An 18,106-nucleotide genomic window follows, 5' to 3' on the forward strand; every position below is an offset into this window, starting at 1 on the left:
GCAAAACAGCTTCTGATTAAGCCAGATGATAAAAAAATAAATGCTTATTTCAATTAGACTCTGTAGAATATATTTTTTCATTGCTGTGTGTCTTTTTGTTATTTGTACTTTTTGCAAGTGTTAACATCATGAATGATGCAGAATACACCTTTGATATTGAAAATATGTAACTAAGGTGCAACAAATCTTTGGGTTCTGTACATCTACAAAGAGCAACAACTGAAGAAAGTTGGCAATGAAACAATTTCAGCGTATCACCTCAGGAATGTTGTTCAATAAAGACAAATTAGTCTAAATCAAGAGTCACAAACATGAATCAATGTTAGTAGTTGTGTAAATCATGAAAATACAGTTGCAATCTAAGTCATTGCAAGTTTATATTCTTGTCAGCTTTGTTTACTTCAGTACACAAGTAAACTAATGTGTTAAATACATATTTGCTATATAAAATGGATGCTCTGAATAGGCAGAGGCAAGTGTGTTCCCTTTTTATTCATTATTTAGCACCTACTGTTGCATATCCCTTTCAGTGCACAATCTGTAAGAATATTTTGCTGATACCATCTTGTAATGCTTAGTATACAAACAGTGTAAGACTGTAACATGCATAACGAGGGCTGTGCTTGCCTGATCTGATCACAATACAGCTTAGAAGATGTAAATACGATATTGCTTCTAGACTTCCAAATAGTTGTAGGATATTTGGAATGGAAAGAATCTTATTTAATGAGGAAAACAAGGTGGACAGTTTGAGTTGACCCTTGGGAATGATCATGATACAAATTACAGAAGCAGATCTGAAACAGACATCCTTACTTAAGCACTCACTAACGTTACCTTGACTTAAGAAAATTAATCATCTGGGTTTAACAATTTGAGGAGTATTCTCCTTTATGCAGCTCCTGATATCTTCCTTCATTGTTCTCCAATGTTTTTGCCCACAGCAGATGGCCTGTACCCTTTTTTTTTTCTTTAATTTTGACTCCTCAAGCAAAATTACTGAGCTAATGGGATTAAAAACAAATAATGAAGACAGACAGCTATGACAAAGATTTGCTTCTGTAAATGATTTCACCCATATTCAAGTTGCTCTGTGTTTTGTTATTCACCACAAGTAAGTGAAGTCCAGAGGCATCATAAAAGGCTGGACGGTTGGTCTAAGCTGTCTTTTTCCTCACTCAGAGCCAGCTAGTTGGAGCAGGGCTGTTGTTGCAGAGCAGTTGCTCAGATGCCATTCCAAAGTGGTATCATGATTGTCTTTATCCAGAGGAACAAGGTGGTTGGAAAATACATAATGCACCTGTCATGGACCATGCAGAGAAACATAGAGCAGGACACAGCAAACAACGTTGCCTACTTCTGTCGTGACTGCAGTAACTCGGGACTGGCACTGAAAACGGTGAGCAAACACCTTTGGGTGTGCTCAGGGGCCTTGTCTCCAAGTGTCAGAGCTGAGAGATTTACCTGTCAGCCCAGTTGCAGAGGAAAGGCCAGTCCAGCTCTGCACCAGGCAGTCCAACAAGGCTTGTTGCTCATGCCCAGACATGCACGAAGCTCTGCTAGCACTTGAATCTGTTTTCACAGGTACTAAAGGGCTTTATAAGCAACTGTGTCAGCAGCACACAGGTAGAGAGTGGCGGGAGCTGGCACCCAAGAATGTATGAGACCAAAGCAACTGTTTGTGTACCCCACTGTTCTACAGGCACACTTCCCAACACATCTCCCAATATTTATTTTTGGCTGCCTAAAACCAGGATGATGTTATGATGAAGTGTAGTTGTACCACCCAGCTGAGCCTGTGTCACTGCCCTCCTGCAAGGAGATGGTGGGCTCCTCTGCAGGCAGAGGCTAATATAGTTGTGTTAACCTTCTCAACAGCTCCGTCCTGCACAGCAGCCCCTTGTTACAGATGTCATCTAAATATGTGAAAGTACCTGCTGCAAGATACTCATATGCTTATCTGAAGGGTAAGAGATGAGGTGCTAAAGCACAAGAGCCAGTAAAAACCACAATTTATTGGTATAATTTGGGTCACAAAAGTGGTGTCCTTTAGGCAAAAGAATTGTGGAATAAGTACACATAGTCATCATAGTTTTTAATACAGAGCTGTTATTTTTCCACGGCCTTAAATACTAATATAACTTAAATATCATAGAAGTATGTCAATAGCTTATTGATAGCTGCCCTGTCAATAGTTTCACTCCTGAGCCAGCCAAACTTATTATTGCTCTGAAACTTGGAAAAGCTTAAAAGGCCAGTAATGCAGTTTCCTTTTTCATTTTCAGTTAAGTATTAAAATACAGACTTCCTTGGGAAAATATGGTCTCAATGTCAGCTATGTGATTTCAGTAAGATCTGTTGAAGTAATTCTGTTAATGGAATAGAACAAAAGTTGACATTTGGTGTTACTGCCTGGAGTTAAGAGATGGATCCAAACAAAGTTTTCACCCATATTCAAGTTTCAGCATAGTTTTATAAGAAATTCCATTGTGGTGTGATTTTTTATAAAGTGAGTGAATCTCCCCAGCTCCAGCTGCAGATTTTAGGACATAGCAAATAACTTGTGCAGTTAATACTCTATTATTCAAAATCAAGATTTAAATTTTGACACTGTATTTCAGACTTTCTGCCTATCTGCTTTGTCTCCAGGATCCCAGTCTCTAAAGGAAAGAGTCCTATTGTCCCCTATAATCAATAGTGTATTTCAGAGAAACATGCAGTAGACTTCATAATAAATTGTAACAGATACAAGCTTCTGCCAGAAGACACTTCCTGAACTTTGTCATTACTGAATGAATTGTTGCTCCATTTATCAACTCTGCTTAATGCAATCAAAGACCTAATTGTGGCAAGTTTTTTCCCCACCTCTACTGAATAAGTGTATGATTTCTGTAAAAAATATTAATTGCTGCCTTGCCTTCTGAAAAAAAAGAGAACATACCCATCATCATCTTGATAGAAGTGATTTAAATAACTGTGATGATCAATGGTAGGATTTTACATTGATTTAACTAAAGCATTCATTCCTGGTCAAAATCTGTGTGACAGCTTTGATCAGAGTGGTGAGCGTAGGGGAAGTGTTCCTCACCAGCTTCTGTTCCTCTTCATGATTGCTTTTCCTTACTTTTGTGCAGCTGCCTTCTTTGTCAATCCCTGATGGTTTAGTGGAAGGGGCACAGCCAGGCCAGGCTCAGGGCACTGATGTGTCAGTGCTGTGGCTGCCATGTTTCCCAACCGGATGGCTGATGCGTGAGCTAGGAGAGGGTGGAAGGAGGCCATTCTGCACCCGCAGTAAGGGTGTCTGCTGCAATCCTCTGCAGGCTGTATGTTAGGAGAGATTTGATCTCTTCAGACATACAGCATCATTCTTGGGATTGTTTTTTATTCACACAGCTTACCTAGAGAAGTGGCAGTTTGCAGCACACCAGAGCAGAGTTTTCCCTGAACATTAGCTGAGGAATGACAAGACTGTGCAGCCTAACTACAGATGGTGGCAATTCCCCAACTCACCAGCAAAGAGCTTTTCCATTTCCAGGCTTCCTTTCCCTTGTCAGGGGGCTAAGCTGCTTCTGGAATGTGGCAGCTTAAGCTTAGTGCCCTGCATGTGCCTGACGAGTGTTCTTGATGTAGAAAGCTGCTGACATTTAGGGGTACCACAGAACTCACAATATTTTAGGGTGCTTTGCAGCACAATGGGGCACCAGCATACACATACCTGCCACCAAGCATTTACTTATGGAAAAGAAACCTTGCAAATTTAGAATCACAGTAATTCAGCTGATTGGTGCTCCAGTGGTAACAAGCTTGTAATAAGCTCCTTCCATAGCCATCAATTCATCGTGAGTGCCCCTTTCAACGATGAGTCCTTGAGACATCACAGCAATGATGTCAGCGTTCTGGATGGTGGACAAACGGTGGGCAATGACGATGCAGGTACGCCCTTCTCTGGCTTTATCCAGTGCTGCTTGCACAGTCTAAAGGCAACAGACAAAGTGACAGTGAAAATATGCAAACTACTTTGGAGTACAGAGCTGGAGACACCGGATTGCTTCAGCCATTAGGGTTACACCAGATTGCTTCAGCCATTAACCGTATTGTGCAACACTTGTAAAAGAGACTGTGAGGCTAAATCAAAGACTATGTTACCAGTATGCTTAGCTGGGTCATGAACTCAGTTTGTTAACAACACAAAGAATGGTCAGGTAAACACAGCAGTAGAAATTAAGGAAGGCTTTTATTCAGCTGACATGTTGGATGTCAGCTCAGAAGGGATATCTTTCTAGATTGCCACCATTTCTCTGTCTCTGAGTGTAACCAAGCTACACAAATTATTGCCCAAGTTCTTAGGCCAATCACTGCTGTTTTATTGGATCTTCAAGCTCATAGTTTATGTGCTTGGATACATTTTTGTTTGATTGTTTTTATTGTGCAGAAACCATATTTATGAACCATTCCCACTGGATGCTTTGAAACTCAGAGAATTACTATGCTTAGTTCTGAAAAAGGCTGCCTCTCACTGACAGACTACCAGCCCTTGTAGCTGGCTGCTTTTTGCTATAGCTGTGCTTCCTGGATCTTCTGAGAAGACCGTCAAAGGTATAAGTGCTGAATGAATAACATGGAATAATATTGTGGTCACATAGAGGAGAACACTGGGATGTCTCTACAGGATAGAAAGCAGCATTGTACATTGTAAATCACTGTAAGCACCTTCTGTATGGCTTATCACTGAGCATTTACCTTTTCACTTTCTGTGTCTAAGGCAGATGTAGCTTCATCCAGTAGTAAGATTTTAGGATCCCGTATGATGGCCCTTGCTATAGCAATGCGTTGCTTTTGCCCACGAGACAGCTGGGACCCTTGAGCCCCAACATTAGTTTTGTATTTCTGAAAAATACACAAAGGGAAGATTTTACTCAGGTGTAAGCAAACAGAGCAATACACAACCTGAAAGAAGAGCAAGAGGAGAGAGGCAAGATTGCTGACCATGGCTGGTACCTCCTTAAAAACCTGGCAAAGCAGAAATGCTGCAGGAGTGAGTGATACACAGCTTTGGGGAGGCTTTTCTGAGACATGCTTTGCATGGCCCAAGGGCCCAGGCAGTACAGGGATGGTGATTTAAAGGCTTTCTAGACAAATATTGTGCTTGAGTGCCTCAGCTGTACCCACACCTTTTATGTCCTTCTGGTTTATATGATTTCACTGCACTTAAATACTTCTTCAGTGCACATAATCAGTCAGCTTCAAATATTTTGTCAAAATACATATGATGTTTTGCGTCATACCCTAGTCATAAGGCAAATCTCCCACAGCTGAAAACAGGCTTTGGATTTACTGACTCAGTGTAAGGCTCTGACTGCTGAACTGTGCTTCTCTTTTCTTGTCCAGGGCTTTGAAAAATCTTCTCTTTTCTCCTACCTGGTTTCAATTTGATAAATCTTACAGAATCACAGAGTCTTAAGGGTTGGAAGAGACCTTGAGAGATCATCCAGTCCAACCTCCCTGCCAGAGCAGGGCCACCTAGAGTAGGTCACACAGGAACTCATCCAGGTGGGTTTGGAATGTCTCCACAGGAGGAGACTCCACAACCCACCTGGGCAGCCCGTTCCAGTGCTCCGTCACCCTCACAGTGAAGAAGTTTTTTCTTGTGTTTCTTTGGAACCTCTTATGTATTTGGCTATTGTGCAAAAATTCAGTAGCACATCACACCCAGACTCTCAGGAGCATAAGGAATGCTCACGACACCCTCTTTATTCCTACTTTTACAGCTGTAAATGTAAATAAAAGGTGTCCATGTGTATCTTTCTCTGGGTTTGGAGCCCCTCCTGCTGCAACGAACACCACACAGCCAATCGGTAGTTTCACAGCCAAGGCCTCACCTATACTTACATCAGGCAGGGACATGACAAACTCATGCAGCTGAGCCTTCTGGGATGCTTCTATGACTTTTTCCATCGTCACCTCTTTGGTGTTACTGCCATATTTGATGTTATCAGCAATGCTGCAGTCAAATAACACAGGCTCCTGGGACACTATTCCAATTTTTGATCTAAGAAACTGCACATTTGTTTTCTTGGTGTTGTGTCCATCTATTAACTACCAGGAAATGGGAAAAAAATTGAAACATCATTCTAAAACACAAGCCTGCAAAACCCAAATAGTTTATAGCCAAAATAAATGATTTAAACCATATTATTAACGTGTAAACCCAACTGATTTAAAGTGATCTGAAGAATCTGCTTAGATGTGACTCCTTTGTGCATGATGTGTATTTTCTGGGTGTATCTGTGATCCAGTCAAATACTAGAACAGTTGCTTAATCTTAAGAATAAGTGAAGTATTTGATTGCTTAAAGTTAGACACAATGCTTTGCTACCTTCCAGGCACAGTCATCACCACTTATTTTTTCCAAAGAAACAGAAATCAAGCTAGATTGTTAAGTGTTTACATGAGGAAAAGATAGAAAAACTTTTAAAGCTATTAGTAATTCAATATCTGGAAGTTAAATCTAGACAAATTCAACCTGCAAAGAAGCTGCATGTTGAAGCTGTATATTTAGGGCTGTTCCAGGCTCTTTGTTGCTCCATTCAGACTCGATTTTTAGTTGTGCTCCCACACTGTACACCACATGTTATGTGTTTCACGCAGGAGCTACCAAGGTGAATGCCTATGGCCTACATAAGATTACACCCGAGGCATGTAGTATTCTGATCTTGTCTCAATATTTCTGAAGTGATACTCAGGAATTGTCCAAACAGTCCACCTTTGTTCAAGAAGGAGCTGAAACCCCAAGTTGCAGAGGTCCATGCCACCACTGCTGGGCTGCACAGAAGGACACATTCAGTAGAGTCCTTGTAGCAGCATCGCTAAAAACAGCAGCCCAGGAACCCTGTTTCCTTTGCTTACCACACTCCCTTGCTCAGGGTCGTAGAAGCGCTCCAGAAGCTGGACACTAGTGCTCTTACCACAGCCACTACTTCCCACAAATGCCAAAGTCTGTCCAGGCTTAACAGCTATGGAGAGTCCTTTTAAGACCTGACTATCAGGCCGAGAAGGGTATGTGAATTTACAGTTCTGAAATTCAATGCTTCCCTTGAAATCATCCTGGTGGAAAAAAAAAGGAGAAAGATGCTACAATGAGCTTGAGCTCAAAACTGAGTTGTAAAGTACAAAGTAACTCTTCCTCAGATTCTATTCTTGCATCTCTTATTTAAAACATTACATTTGTGCTTGTGAAATTAACCCAGAATGGGGGATAAAAACCATACTGGAAGAGCAGACCTAGAGAGGAAGAAGCCGTTAGTCACAACACTAGTGCTGCTTATACTTCCCCGTACTGCACTAGTCAGAGGTATCAACTGGGAACAGGACAGCCTTGCAAATGGGTAAGTTTTTTATTTTAATATACACACTGTCTAAGTGAAAATTTGTTGACGGTCTAAACACGTTTGTTTAAAAGGCTGGATTTGGTTAAAAAAATACAATCAATTGAGCTTTGCAATGTTACAAACATAGATGAATGCAAGTCAGTTTTCCCAGAACTCCTCAAAAACACTTTTACAAAACTCTGAAGGGAATTAAGATGTTTTATTTTCATGGTTTGAAGCAAAATACTTCATGTACTTAGTTCCTAACTATTGCTTCAAGTTTATGTTTGATTCTGAAATAAAAATAAGTTAAATGAAAAAGAAACTATTTGAATTTTCTGGGCCTGACTTTTCAATTTACTGAGAATTGAGCATTTTCATTTTGTCTGACTCAAAGATGATTCACGTCCTCATGAACGCTCCCAACATTTGGATGTGAATGGGAAAAAAACCCTCCATTATAAGCTAGCAAGAGTCGGGTTTATGTGTGAACTGTGGCGCAGAAACACCGCTATTCTGTGAGTCATCCAAATTTGTCCTCTTCCAATTTACAGGAATTTTATACTGACAAATACCTAATAGCCACACGTCCTATTACTCTTTCTGTCTAGAACAGAGATTGCTGCTTTCAAAAGAGCAAAGACAAGCAACAATTACGCAGTCAGCATAACCTTCTGGTAAAGTAGTCATCCTCACAGGCTTCTAAATTGTTAGTGCAGCTTCAAAGTTTATATTGAGCTGAATGGCATCACAGTGTACTCATCTCCACCCTTACCCATTTTTCCCCTTTTTCACTGTAAACATTGATTTCAGGAAGCCGATCTATCAGTTGAAAAAAGCGTGCAGCAGATGTCTTGGCTTTGGCATAGTTTGGGGTATAGGAAGAAGCTCTTCCCAGAGCAGTTCCACTGGTCACAATAGAAGAGATCACCCTGTGGGGAAGGGGGACAGGTTCATTCTTGGGGGGCCACTGGGGAAGCAAAGGCTGCCCCGAGGCTCGCTTTGTTGGGGAGGAGCCTGCTTCTGGCACCAGGCAGGCTGTCACCTGAACACGGAGCTGTAATGGAGCCCTTCGGTGTCAACCAGAAACCCTCCGTATCTGTAGGAGACGGCATTGGCAATGAACACGACGCTCTGGGCAAAGCCGAAGCAGATTCCATAAACGTGCGCCTTTTTGACTGCAGCTCTGTAGGGCATATCCAGGTGCCTCTCAAAATTGTCGATAAACATTTTCTCTTTCCCTATCCCAGCTACAGTCCTGATGTTAGAGAGGGCTTCACTGGAAATCTGGGGTAGGAAAAAAAATAGAGGTAAAAGTTCCTAATTCCTACTTGGAAAGTAGAGGATGCTCTTTCACAAATGCATGATTCTTTCATGAACACAGGGCACTAATGCCATGCATAAATCAGTTCAGGTACGATATAGACTGGCCCAAATATCAGCCAAATTAAAGAAAAACTTTCCTACATGTAGTTCTCTTCTTACATACTCAACAGTAGCACTTTATCTGCTTCACTAGAGCAGAGTTACTTATAAGCATACTTGGGAAATCAAGCACACGCTCACACTTGTGACATTTCACAGAATGTGAATAAATAGAATATCCACAACAGCACATATGGTTTTAGCAAAACTGTTATTTTCTTGATTGTATGTATTTATTAATTACAGATTCTTATTTTGATTATTTTGTTTTACTAATAGCAATAGTCAGGGAAAGAGTTGAAAGGGATGCTACCCCCAACTCCTGTTTGATAAATGAAACCCTTTCCTCACTTGCTCACCCTACCTCTTTCTCTTATTTATGTCCAAAAAGTCTGATGAGATGGAATATATAAATGGAGGGTAACACCTTATTTCCTTTAACATCAGTGAGCAATTTCCAGGATTTTTACTTTGTACATAGACAAAGAGTAAGCAAATGCTTGCCTATGTACACAGAAGAATGCAACACTGGAAATTATGAGATAATGACCATGGACCGTTCTCTGGAGCTTTCATTAATTGTAGGCTTATAACGTGCTTTGTTACCACTCAGAATTTAGGTTCCTCTCTCCAAAAAAATAGCACTACAGTTTTGTCTATAGAAGTAAATTGACAGTTTGTCAAATTGATCCTAATTTCACCCTACTTATCTCAAGTAATTTTATGAAGATGTTGGTCTAAAATGTTGTAGTTTGCCTGGACTTTGATAGTCACTTCATAGTGTGACACTTTCCTTTGGGAAGGAATAGTCTGGTATATGGCTTATGAAAATTTTCAGCATTTAGGAAAAGACTTGACTATAAATTATGACAAACATTCTATCCAATTTTAGGATTCTTTTCCTCTCCAAAATTAAAAGTCAAATCTCTCACATTACCATGCAATGTGTAGGAGCAGATAAGCAGGTACTGTGAATTGGATTGTTCAGGCTGTGCTTTTCCAGGTTTAGCATGGCTGATGGACAAGCATTATGGAAGAACTCAGAGTGTTTAGCATTTGGATGTAGTGCTGGCAAATTAGAAAATAACACCAGATATAGTCAGTCACGGCTAAAACTGCTGAAGCATTGTGTGCCCTTTTTCATCCCAGCCTCTGGATCATCCTGTTGAATAAGACCTGATGCCTTGACTCATTAGTGAAATTTCTCTCCTTGTCAAAATAGTATTTTGATTTATCACTTCTTTTTTTTTGGTAAATAATTAAAACATTCTGAATGTGGGCAGTTGTCCAGGTCTTAATTGTTCCTTTGCTTTCTGGAATTGAAATGTATCCATTTCATTAGTGATCCCAATGTCAAATGATACTAATTCACATAATACCTTCTGTCCATTTAAGAAAAAATAATCTGGGTATCTGTATGTGGAGGCAGTCAGCATGATTTCTTAAAGTTCTGTGCCTCCAGTCATAACGTGCTTCTTTAAATCACACATGGAAATAGGAACCGGGAGCTGAAGATTTGCTTCTTCAGAGGACAAGAGGGGAGTGACAGGCTGAGTCAGCTGCATCAGGCAGTGGGAAAGAAACTGCCAATAAATGCAGAGCTGAACGGGACAAAGGGCCATGGGTTTGGTGCACAGATTAAGATCAAGAGGAGGCTGAAGACAGCTGAGAGCTCAAAGGAGTGGAGGGAAGTCTCCGATGGGGTGGGGTGGAAGGACTTTAATATAGGAAGGAAGGAGATTGAGAAGAGAGGGGACTCTGCAAGAGTCAGTATTGAATGGGCTAAAGTAGCTCTGCAGGACAAGAATTTGAGCCTCTGAGAGTGCCTGCCAAGCTTTCTTTTTCCTGGTGGTAGAAGAGGGGGAGAAGGCTCAGGGATTACTCTGAGCTGGGTAACCTAAGGTAGTCTTCTTCATGTGGCCTGTTTTCTGCCTGCTTGTGTTTCTCATGCAGTTTTATTTCCTCACAGTTGAACTAGATATATTTTACGAGTCTGGGTCACATGCCAGACCACATTGGCCCAGAACTGAAGTCAAAGGATTTGAAGTATTTCAAAGGCAGTAGAGCTGCAGAGGAGTGAACTCCAAAGAAAGTGGCATCCCTTCCTCTCATGTCCCAGCCTTTTCCTCGTTTGGTACACGGACTAAGTCTGCTCAGCCAGTGCAAACAGTGAACAAGTATCACTTCTTTCTGAGGACAGCATAGTCATGGGGCATCAACAAATAAGTATTTAAATAAAATCCAACAAAGGTGAAACAGGACAGCTGAGAGATCTGTGTCTATCAGTTAGGGCTAAGAACTTTTGAAAAGACAGTCACTTTCCATGCAGCAAATGCTTTTACAATCAGAGAGTCCCCAATGGTGTTCCAATGGTTTGACAAGCCAAAATATTACAACTTATTTGCAAAACACTGCCAATTTCACTGCATTCGAGTTACTTATGGTCCCAAACGTCTGATTCTTCATCTAAACATGGCTGCAAATATAAATTAGTTTTTAAATGATATTACCTGTCCAGTAGCTTCCAGTGCTTTCTTGTCCTGAGAGGCAAACCCTGTTAGCATTTTAGCCTGCATAGCTCCAGATAAGGCCAAAAAGGGCAGGAAACACAGTATAACTAAACTCAGTTTCCAGCTGAAGTAAAAAGCGATGATCATGGCCACCCCGATGTTGGCAAAGGAATTAACAATCATTCCTATCTGCGATCCCGTTGCCTTCGAAGAAAAGAAACAGATTATTGATTATTGGCAACTTCAGTAATATTTTCCCTATAAACCTATAAAATACTAAATGATATTAAAATATCATAAGGCACCAACAGCTGCTGACTGCATTGAAATTTAACAAGTTTGGATATACTATTTCCAACTAATTGTGTCAAGAGAAGGACTGTCATTGTCTGATATTCCCTTCCCCCACCAAAATTTCCATTGAGAACTCAGAAAATTGTTTCTGATTGTGAGAAAGATGATCTATTGATCCCTTGGTTCCCTGGGGAATCACTTATCTGAGTCTTCTGTTTAGCCCCTACATTTAATTTTTTGTTTAATTTATTTAATTATTTTTTTGTTTCTTTTTTAAATTAATGTTTGTCTTGCTATTTAAATAATAAACAGAAGCCTTTTGCAACTTAACTATTAACAAAAAAGTCTCAGCTGTGCTAAAACCAGTAAGAAACATCACAGAGCAAGAATGACTTAAAGTTGCATTTCTGCTTATTTTCAAAGGAAAAAAATTAAATCTGCCTTTGACATCAGCTTTATTGAAGGCATTCATCTTCTCCTTATGTACTTCAAGAACACTATTCTTTGTAAAAAACTTAATGTATTTACCCAAAAGTCATTTTTTTCATAGCAGTAAACACCAGCCCTAGATAGGAAGTAGGTCGCTATGTATTAGAACAAGAAACATTTTATATCCTTGGTTAGTTTCAGTCAAATTCATCTGCAGGATGTAAAATTGCAGCACAAGATACTCATCTGCTATTCCTCTTACCTGCAGCAATAGGGCAAGGTCCCTTGGGCCTGGCCATGGTGCAAGGTACACCCCCCAGCTCAGCAGAGGCTACCAAAAGGAGCAGCCATAGGGCTGCTCTTACCTGGACACTGCAGCTCTAATACCCCACCCACTCCAGGAGTCTGCTTCTTACTCCTGGTGCAGATGTAGGCACTGTCAGATCCTAGACACTTATGTGCAGCTTCTCACCTTCAGCTGGCTCTGCAGCTGCAGCGGTTGGCTAAGCTCCGTGTCTGGCAGTGAAAGGTGCAGGGACACTGCTGCTCAAGTAGCTCTGTATTTTTTTCCCCAGAGCTGTGGGTGAATGGCTGTGCCTCACTGCCCTACACATGCTTAGAACAAAGATGTCCCTTAGGAGGCCACTACATGGTCAGTCAGTGTTTTACAAGCTTGTTTATTTCAATTAAAACATGCCCGATACGCATCTGTAAGGGCTGAAGAGGTTTGCAGGTGGTTTCTCTGATTCTGTAAAAATTGCTGCTGACAGGGGTTTGGGGACCCTCTTTTCTCATTTGTCTTTCAAATTCTTAAAACCTCCATTAATAAAAACTAACTTGGCATCTTCAGTCAAGCTGTAACAGAACAGTTTTTTGTAGCAAAGAAATCTGTACATTTCCTCCTCTGTTGCTAGAAAACTGCTTGTATTGGAGTCAAGTAAAATGGTATCTGACTCACTTTTAACAAAGCATCAATTCTGACACGTAACATTTATAGCTCAGTGGGATTTAACCCTCACCCACAATGGAACACAATACATGGAGTTAGCAGTTCACTTTCCCAAGCATTGAAATTGGCTGTATGATCCCCCAGCTGGAGGACCAGCCAGTACCATAAACTGTTTTTTTCAAGTGCACTGTCAGTTTAAATCAAAACTGTCACAACAAGTATAATACCATGCTTAAAACTTGAGAACATGATTAATGATGAATGTCACTGAAACGCTAGTTGACATGTTTTTGAAAGAAATGCTTAAGCATTGGGACAAAATGCTAATTTATCTGCAGAAAAATGAAATTTAAACTTTTGCACTGGATGTTCCTTCTCCTTCCATTGATGGCTGGTATTTGAATGATTTTGTGGTTTTGTTCTGGCAGGAATGTTGTAAGCCTATTTGTGCCTTCAGGTAAATACAAGGACATTAGTTCCATTCTACAATAGAGATAGCTTAATTTGTATTCACAGTGACCTCACTTTGTGCAGTGAGGTCTAATTTCTAATTTCTGTGATGATGTGCCAACACAGGCCTTCAATCAGGGCTTGTAGTAAAGTGATTCTTAAACTACCAGGTCTTACCCCTTGGACCTGTGAGGCATCTGTTGCAAGTCTTGTAGTCAAAGCACCAGGGCTGTTCTTCCGGTCATCAAACCAACCGATGTCTTGCCCAAGCATAGCCTGGAAACCAATTTTCCTTAATCGTCTTGTAAGCAGCTCACCAGACTTGGCAAAGGTATATCCCTGGGGATGCATAAGAATAAATACATACATTGTGCAGAGAGAGATATCCACAGAGTAGGGGATTGGAAACAAAATTTACCCATATTGGACTGCTATTACCTGAAGGAACTGTGTGATAAATGAAATAACTCCAACAAGGACAAAGAGCAGGCAGACGCCATTGATCTGGGTTCTTTGCTGTTCTTCATCAAGAATGGAGAAGGTCTTTGAAAAAAAATGGGTGGCATGATGTTAGAAATGTCAGTTTTGTGGTGTGTGGTTTGTTCATGACTCCCTTTTGCCAAATGCAGTAGTCCACCCTAGAAACAAACCGAACACAGAGCTCTCCCTCACCCCTTCCAAAGGCCTGATTACTCATTTTTCCCAAGGTGAGCCTGGGTATAATGTGTCACATTTTACTCTTGTTAAACAACAAGTTTATTATACTTGGTCTCTGCATTGACTACTACTACTTGTGGCCCATCCCTAGTTGTAATTAATTGAACATCCACCCAAAAAGATCTAGTGTGTTAATGAGAGAACAGCAATGAAATAAATAGCATGGCAACAAAGCAACAGTGCAACAGCTTCCTTGTCTCCCCTCTAATCTATGCCAATTGCAATTTTCTTGGGCCACACAAAATGAAATGTGTGCAAATAATGACACCTGTGCATGACTCTCCTTGCACAACACTAGCAGATAGTATAGTTTCTATAGCTAGGCTTCAAGAAGAACCTACTGTTTTCTACTGAAAGAGTGTGGATATGATCTATTAGTTTACTGATGGGTACTTGAGAAAAAGCATTAGTGCGTAAAGTCAAGTCCCTCCACACCATCTGCTCCATTGCCCGTGGTATTTTCCTTTTAACTCTTCTTCTTAAGATCTGATCTTTTTCAACGCCTGTCAGTGTTACTGGCTGCTGCTGAAGTAGTGGTCCAAATCTAAGTAGGCATCCTTTAGCAATTCCTTTCAGTAAGAGGAGTTGATATGTAGGTCAGTTAAACTAGTTGAAGTTGTCAAACTACTTCTGCTACTTGCAGGTATAAGTCATGGCTCATGTTTGTAATTCTCCACTAACTTTAAATTGATTCTAACTGGATTTCACAGATAAAAGTTACTCTCTCTCTCTATATATATATAGACTAATCTCTCAATCTGTTATTTGTAAGGTGTAATTAAAAATAGCTTGTGCATTTAACTTTTACTTATATAAAAATCAACTTCAATTCTTTGAGGTAAGTGTTTAACAGCAAAAAGAGGAGGAGGAATTTTCATTACAGATGTAGAATGTAAAAATTCCACAAAACTGTACTTAAGTAGTAATCTTGAAACATCAACCCAAGTTATCTATGGTTCAAGGTGTGCTATGCATCAAAGTAACAGAGAGGAATTAGAGCATGAATTTGAGAAGAATAAACTGTTCTCTAGTTGGAATTCCACCTCAAGTATTTTAGCTTTGTACATCAGAACCTTGGCAACAAAATAAATCCTACTAAAACCAAAATGATACCAAAATAGCACTTAGTGTTCCAAGAGTTGTTCCAATGTAATTCTGTCTTATCAGTAGCAAGGCATATTATTTTCTCAGATTGATCTTTGTTTTAAAAAAGAAATCACCAGGTATGTTTTAATCTGTCATAGTAAGAACAAAATATATAACTGTCTGCTGCTATTCCTATCCCTTAATGAAATCTGCTGTACATTCATAAGTCATGTTTGATCCCCAATTGAACAGGCTGTGAAAAGATTTCATCTATCTTTATAATTTATGTTTTCAGGAAAGATACTGCTGGTTATTGCTTGGTTGTTTTCATTGTTGTCTGGGGGAAATAATCCAGTTAAACACTTGAGATTGAATGGGATACAAGGTGAACTGTGTCCTACATGGATTCTGGATTTTAGAATTGTAGAAGGTATTTTCCTATGTTGTCGTGGTACATGAATGAGAAAATGCACTTCACAGTAGTGGTCACGCCATGTGCATCGCTATCTTAAAACATAGCCAGGGGAATAAATAACTGTTTATCATTGTGAGCATTTGTTCAAATATATGTCAAGCTAATTACAGTACTGTGGTAGCTTTTCATATGAAAAACAATCAGCAAAATCTCTGTTGAAATGAAGAGAAATTCTAATCAGTAAAACTAATAAACAGTATGTATTCACACTTTGCATTTCTTCTCTCTGGTTGAATAAATATCATATACAAGACTGAGCACTGAAAAGAGAGAAAAACAATTGTCCTAGGACCCTACAGGGAGTCTCAATAAGTATTTATGCTTGTTATAAATAAACTTGTGTTCATCACTTCTTTATGACTAGATGGTAGGCAGTAAGAGCCTTCATTTCAAGAAATGCAAAGGCAACACAGGTTGTGATTTCAGGGAGGCTGAATCCATATCCATGCTTACAAAAGGTGCTCAAGAAAAGGGAGAGTGCTGTGAGCCTTTGCTTTAATATTCTATCCTATCATTCACATTCAAAGTGCTTTCTCTTACACAAGAAATATGTTGCGAAAGGCCTCGCCAATTCCTGTGGCTGGGCTCGTCATTGCTCGTAGGTAAAGGCTGAGAACTACAATGCCTGCAAGACACCTTGAGGGTTTCTGTTGAAGCCAGTTACTGGTCTGTCTGGAATTCCTACTGCAAACACTAAATTCAAGTAAGCATCCACGTATGTGCTTATGGTGTCCCTAAACTGAGAGCAATAGGGAGGAAATGGAGAGAACATTCATTGGGAAGAGATCTCTGTATTGTGAACAGAGAAGTTTGGGGTTTTTTTTTCCTTGCAGATCTCTCCTGTAAAAATCAACTCTCCCATTCTGCAGCTCTCCTAACATGCTTAGCTATGTTTAACACTGATTACAGTAATCTGTAGCATGGAATTTCATCAGTTTCAGCATGGACTATCTTTTATCTGAGACCAGGATCTTCATGCCCAATAGCAGTTGGAGCACGTCCTCCAGTTGAATTTCACTGCAAAGGATCCATTTCCTGTACTTTGAGATGGGAACCAAAGTGTCGTAAGAAGGAACTACTGAGAAATTTGTTTCAAAAGTACACTTCTGAGCAGAATTGACCAGAAAACATGACCAGTAATAGCCAGTTCTTCATTCACTTTTGGGGATTAATTTCTGAGAATCTTCAAGGAAGTTCAAGGATAACAGGGAGCTGCTTGAGAGAGTTCAACACAGGGCCACAAAGATGATTAAGGGAGTGAAGTATCTTCCTTCTGATGAAAGGCTGAGGGAGCTGGGACTTGGACAAGAGGAGACTGAGGTGTCATCTCATTAACGTTTCAAATATGTAAAGGGTGGAGCCAGGTTCTTCGCAGTGATGTCCAATGATAGGACAACTGGTATAAGCTGGAACATAAGAGGTTCCAAAGAAACACAAGAAAAAACTTCAGCACTTGTACAGGCTGCCCAGATGGGTTGTTGAGTCTCCTCTGAAGACATTAAAAACCCACCTGGATGAGTTCCTGTGTGACCTGATCTAGATGGACCTGCTTTGGCAGGGGGGCTGAACTAGATGATCTCTAAAGGTCCCTTCCAACCCTTAAGATTCTGTGATTCTGTGAAGACTTTATTAAATTTATCCTCCCATTTCATAGCTGTGGGTATTTTTATCCTCATTTACTCAGCACATTGGTCTCAGAGTACAAGCCCACGTGTCTGTCACAGCATCATTGCAGATATTCAGACAGCTTGGAAAGCAGATGCATATTCCATCTGCCTGCCTGCCTTGGCCTAAGGCAGAAATGTTTTAGATTTATGAATAATGAAACACAGATGTTGGACTTTGCTCATGTTTGATATGACTTATGTTTTTCTTGCAGCCTCCATCATTTGATGGACTGAGACGTTCAAGGGAAGGATTTAATCCTTGGCAATGAAGGCATTTATTTTCTCATCTGTTGTCTAGTGAAAGCCATAGTTCTTGGTGTGAGGTCTAGACGTTCAAAAAAGGTTTGGAGGTGGCATATCTACAGCTAAAAGGCCAAGAACATTGGTCAGGAGCTACTAAATGGATCAAGAGGGATCGGAATGTCTTTTGCTCTGCATCTTCCTCAATCTGCCCCTCCCTGGATCTGGGATTCAAAGACCTGAGTAAATTCCCAGAGAGAAATGACTAAGCCAAAACAATCATTCAAAAATACAAACAAGAAGAGGTCAATCTTTTTTTGATAGATTGCTGGAGTTGCTATTAGGAGCATTTTCTCAACCGTTTCCTAAGTAGTAGCTGAGATGCTGGGGCATTTATTCATTAACTCTTTCCTGCACAAAAAGTTTTGGATCTCAAATTTCTAGAAGAGTGTCTGCCCTTTAGGTCATATACTGTTTGCACACATAGGTACCTACCA

At 40.2% G+C, this 18,106-nt stretch overlaps 1 protein-coding gene across 1 annotated transcript in view; it reads right to left on the reverse strand.

Moving 5' to 3' along the window:
* Nucleotides 1-3,773: 3,773 nt before the first annotated feature.
* Nucleotides 3,774-18,106, reverse strand: part of ABCB11 (ATP binding cassette subfamily B member 11) — a 43,824-nt gene continuing 29,491 nt past the window's right edge. Inside the window, exons 20-28 of the mRNA XM_062005228.1 lie at nucleotides 13,863-13,967; nucleotides 13,602-13,763; nucleotides 11,303-11,506; nucleotides 8,413-8,654; nucleotides 8,143-8,299; nucleotides 6,907-7,104; nucleotides 5,890-6,096; nucleotides 4,741-4,887; nucleotides 3,774-3,974 (exon numbers count right to left, since the gene is read on the reverse strand). Coding sequence (XP_061861212.1) covers nucleotides 3,774-3,974; nucleotides 4,741-4,887; nucleotides 5,890-6,096; nucleotides 6,907-7,104; nucleotides 8,143-8,299; nucleotides 8,413-8,654; nucleotides 11,303-11,506; nucleotides 13,602-13,763; nucleotides 13,863-13,967 — 1,623 coding nt within the window. The remainder of the gene's footprint in view (nucleotides 3,975-4,740; nucleotides 4,888-5,889; nucleotides 6,097-6,906; nucleotides 7,105-8,142; nucleotides 8,300-8,412; nucleotides 8,655-11,302; nucleotides 11,507-13,601; nucleotides 13,764-13,862; nucleotides 13,968-18,106) is intronic.

This window comes from Colius striatus, chromosome 11, assembly GCF_028858725.1.
Source record: "Colius striatus isolate bColStr4 chromosome 11, bColStr4.1.hap1, whole genome shotgun sequence".
NCBI lineage: Eukaryota > Metazoa > Chordata > Aves > Coliiformes > Coliidae > Colius > Colius striatus.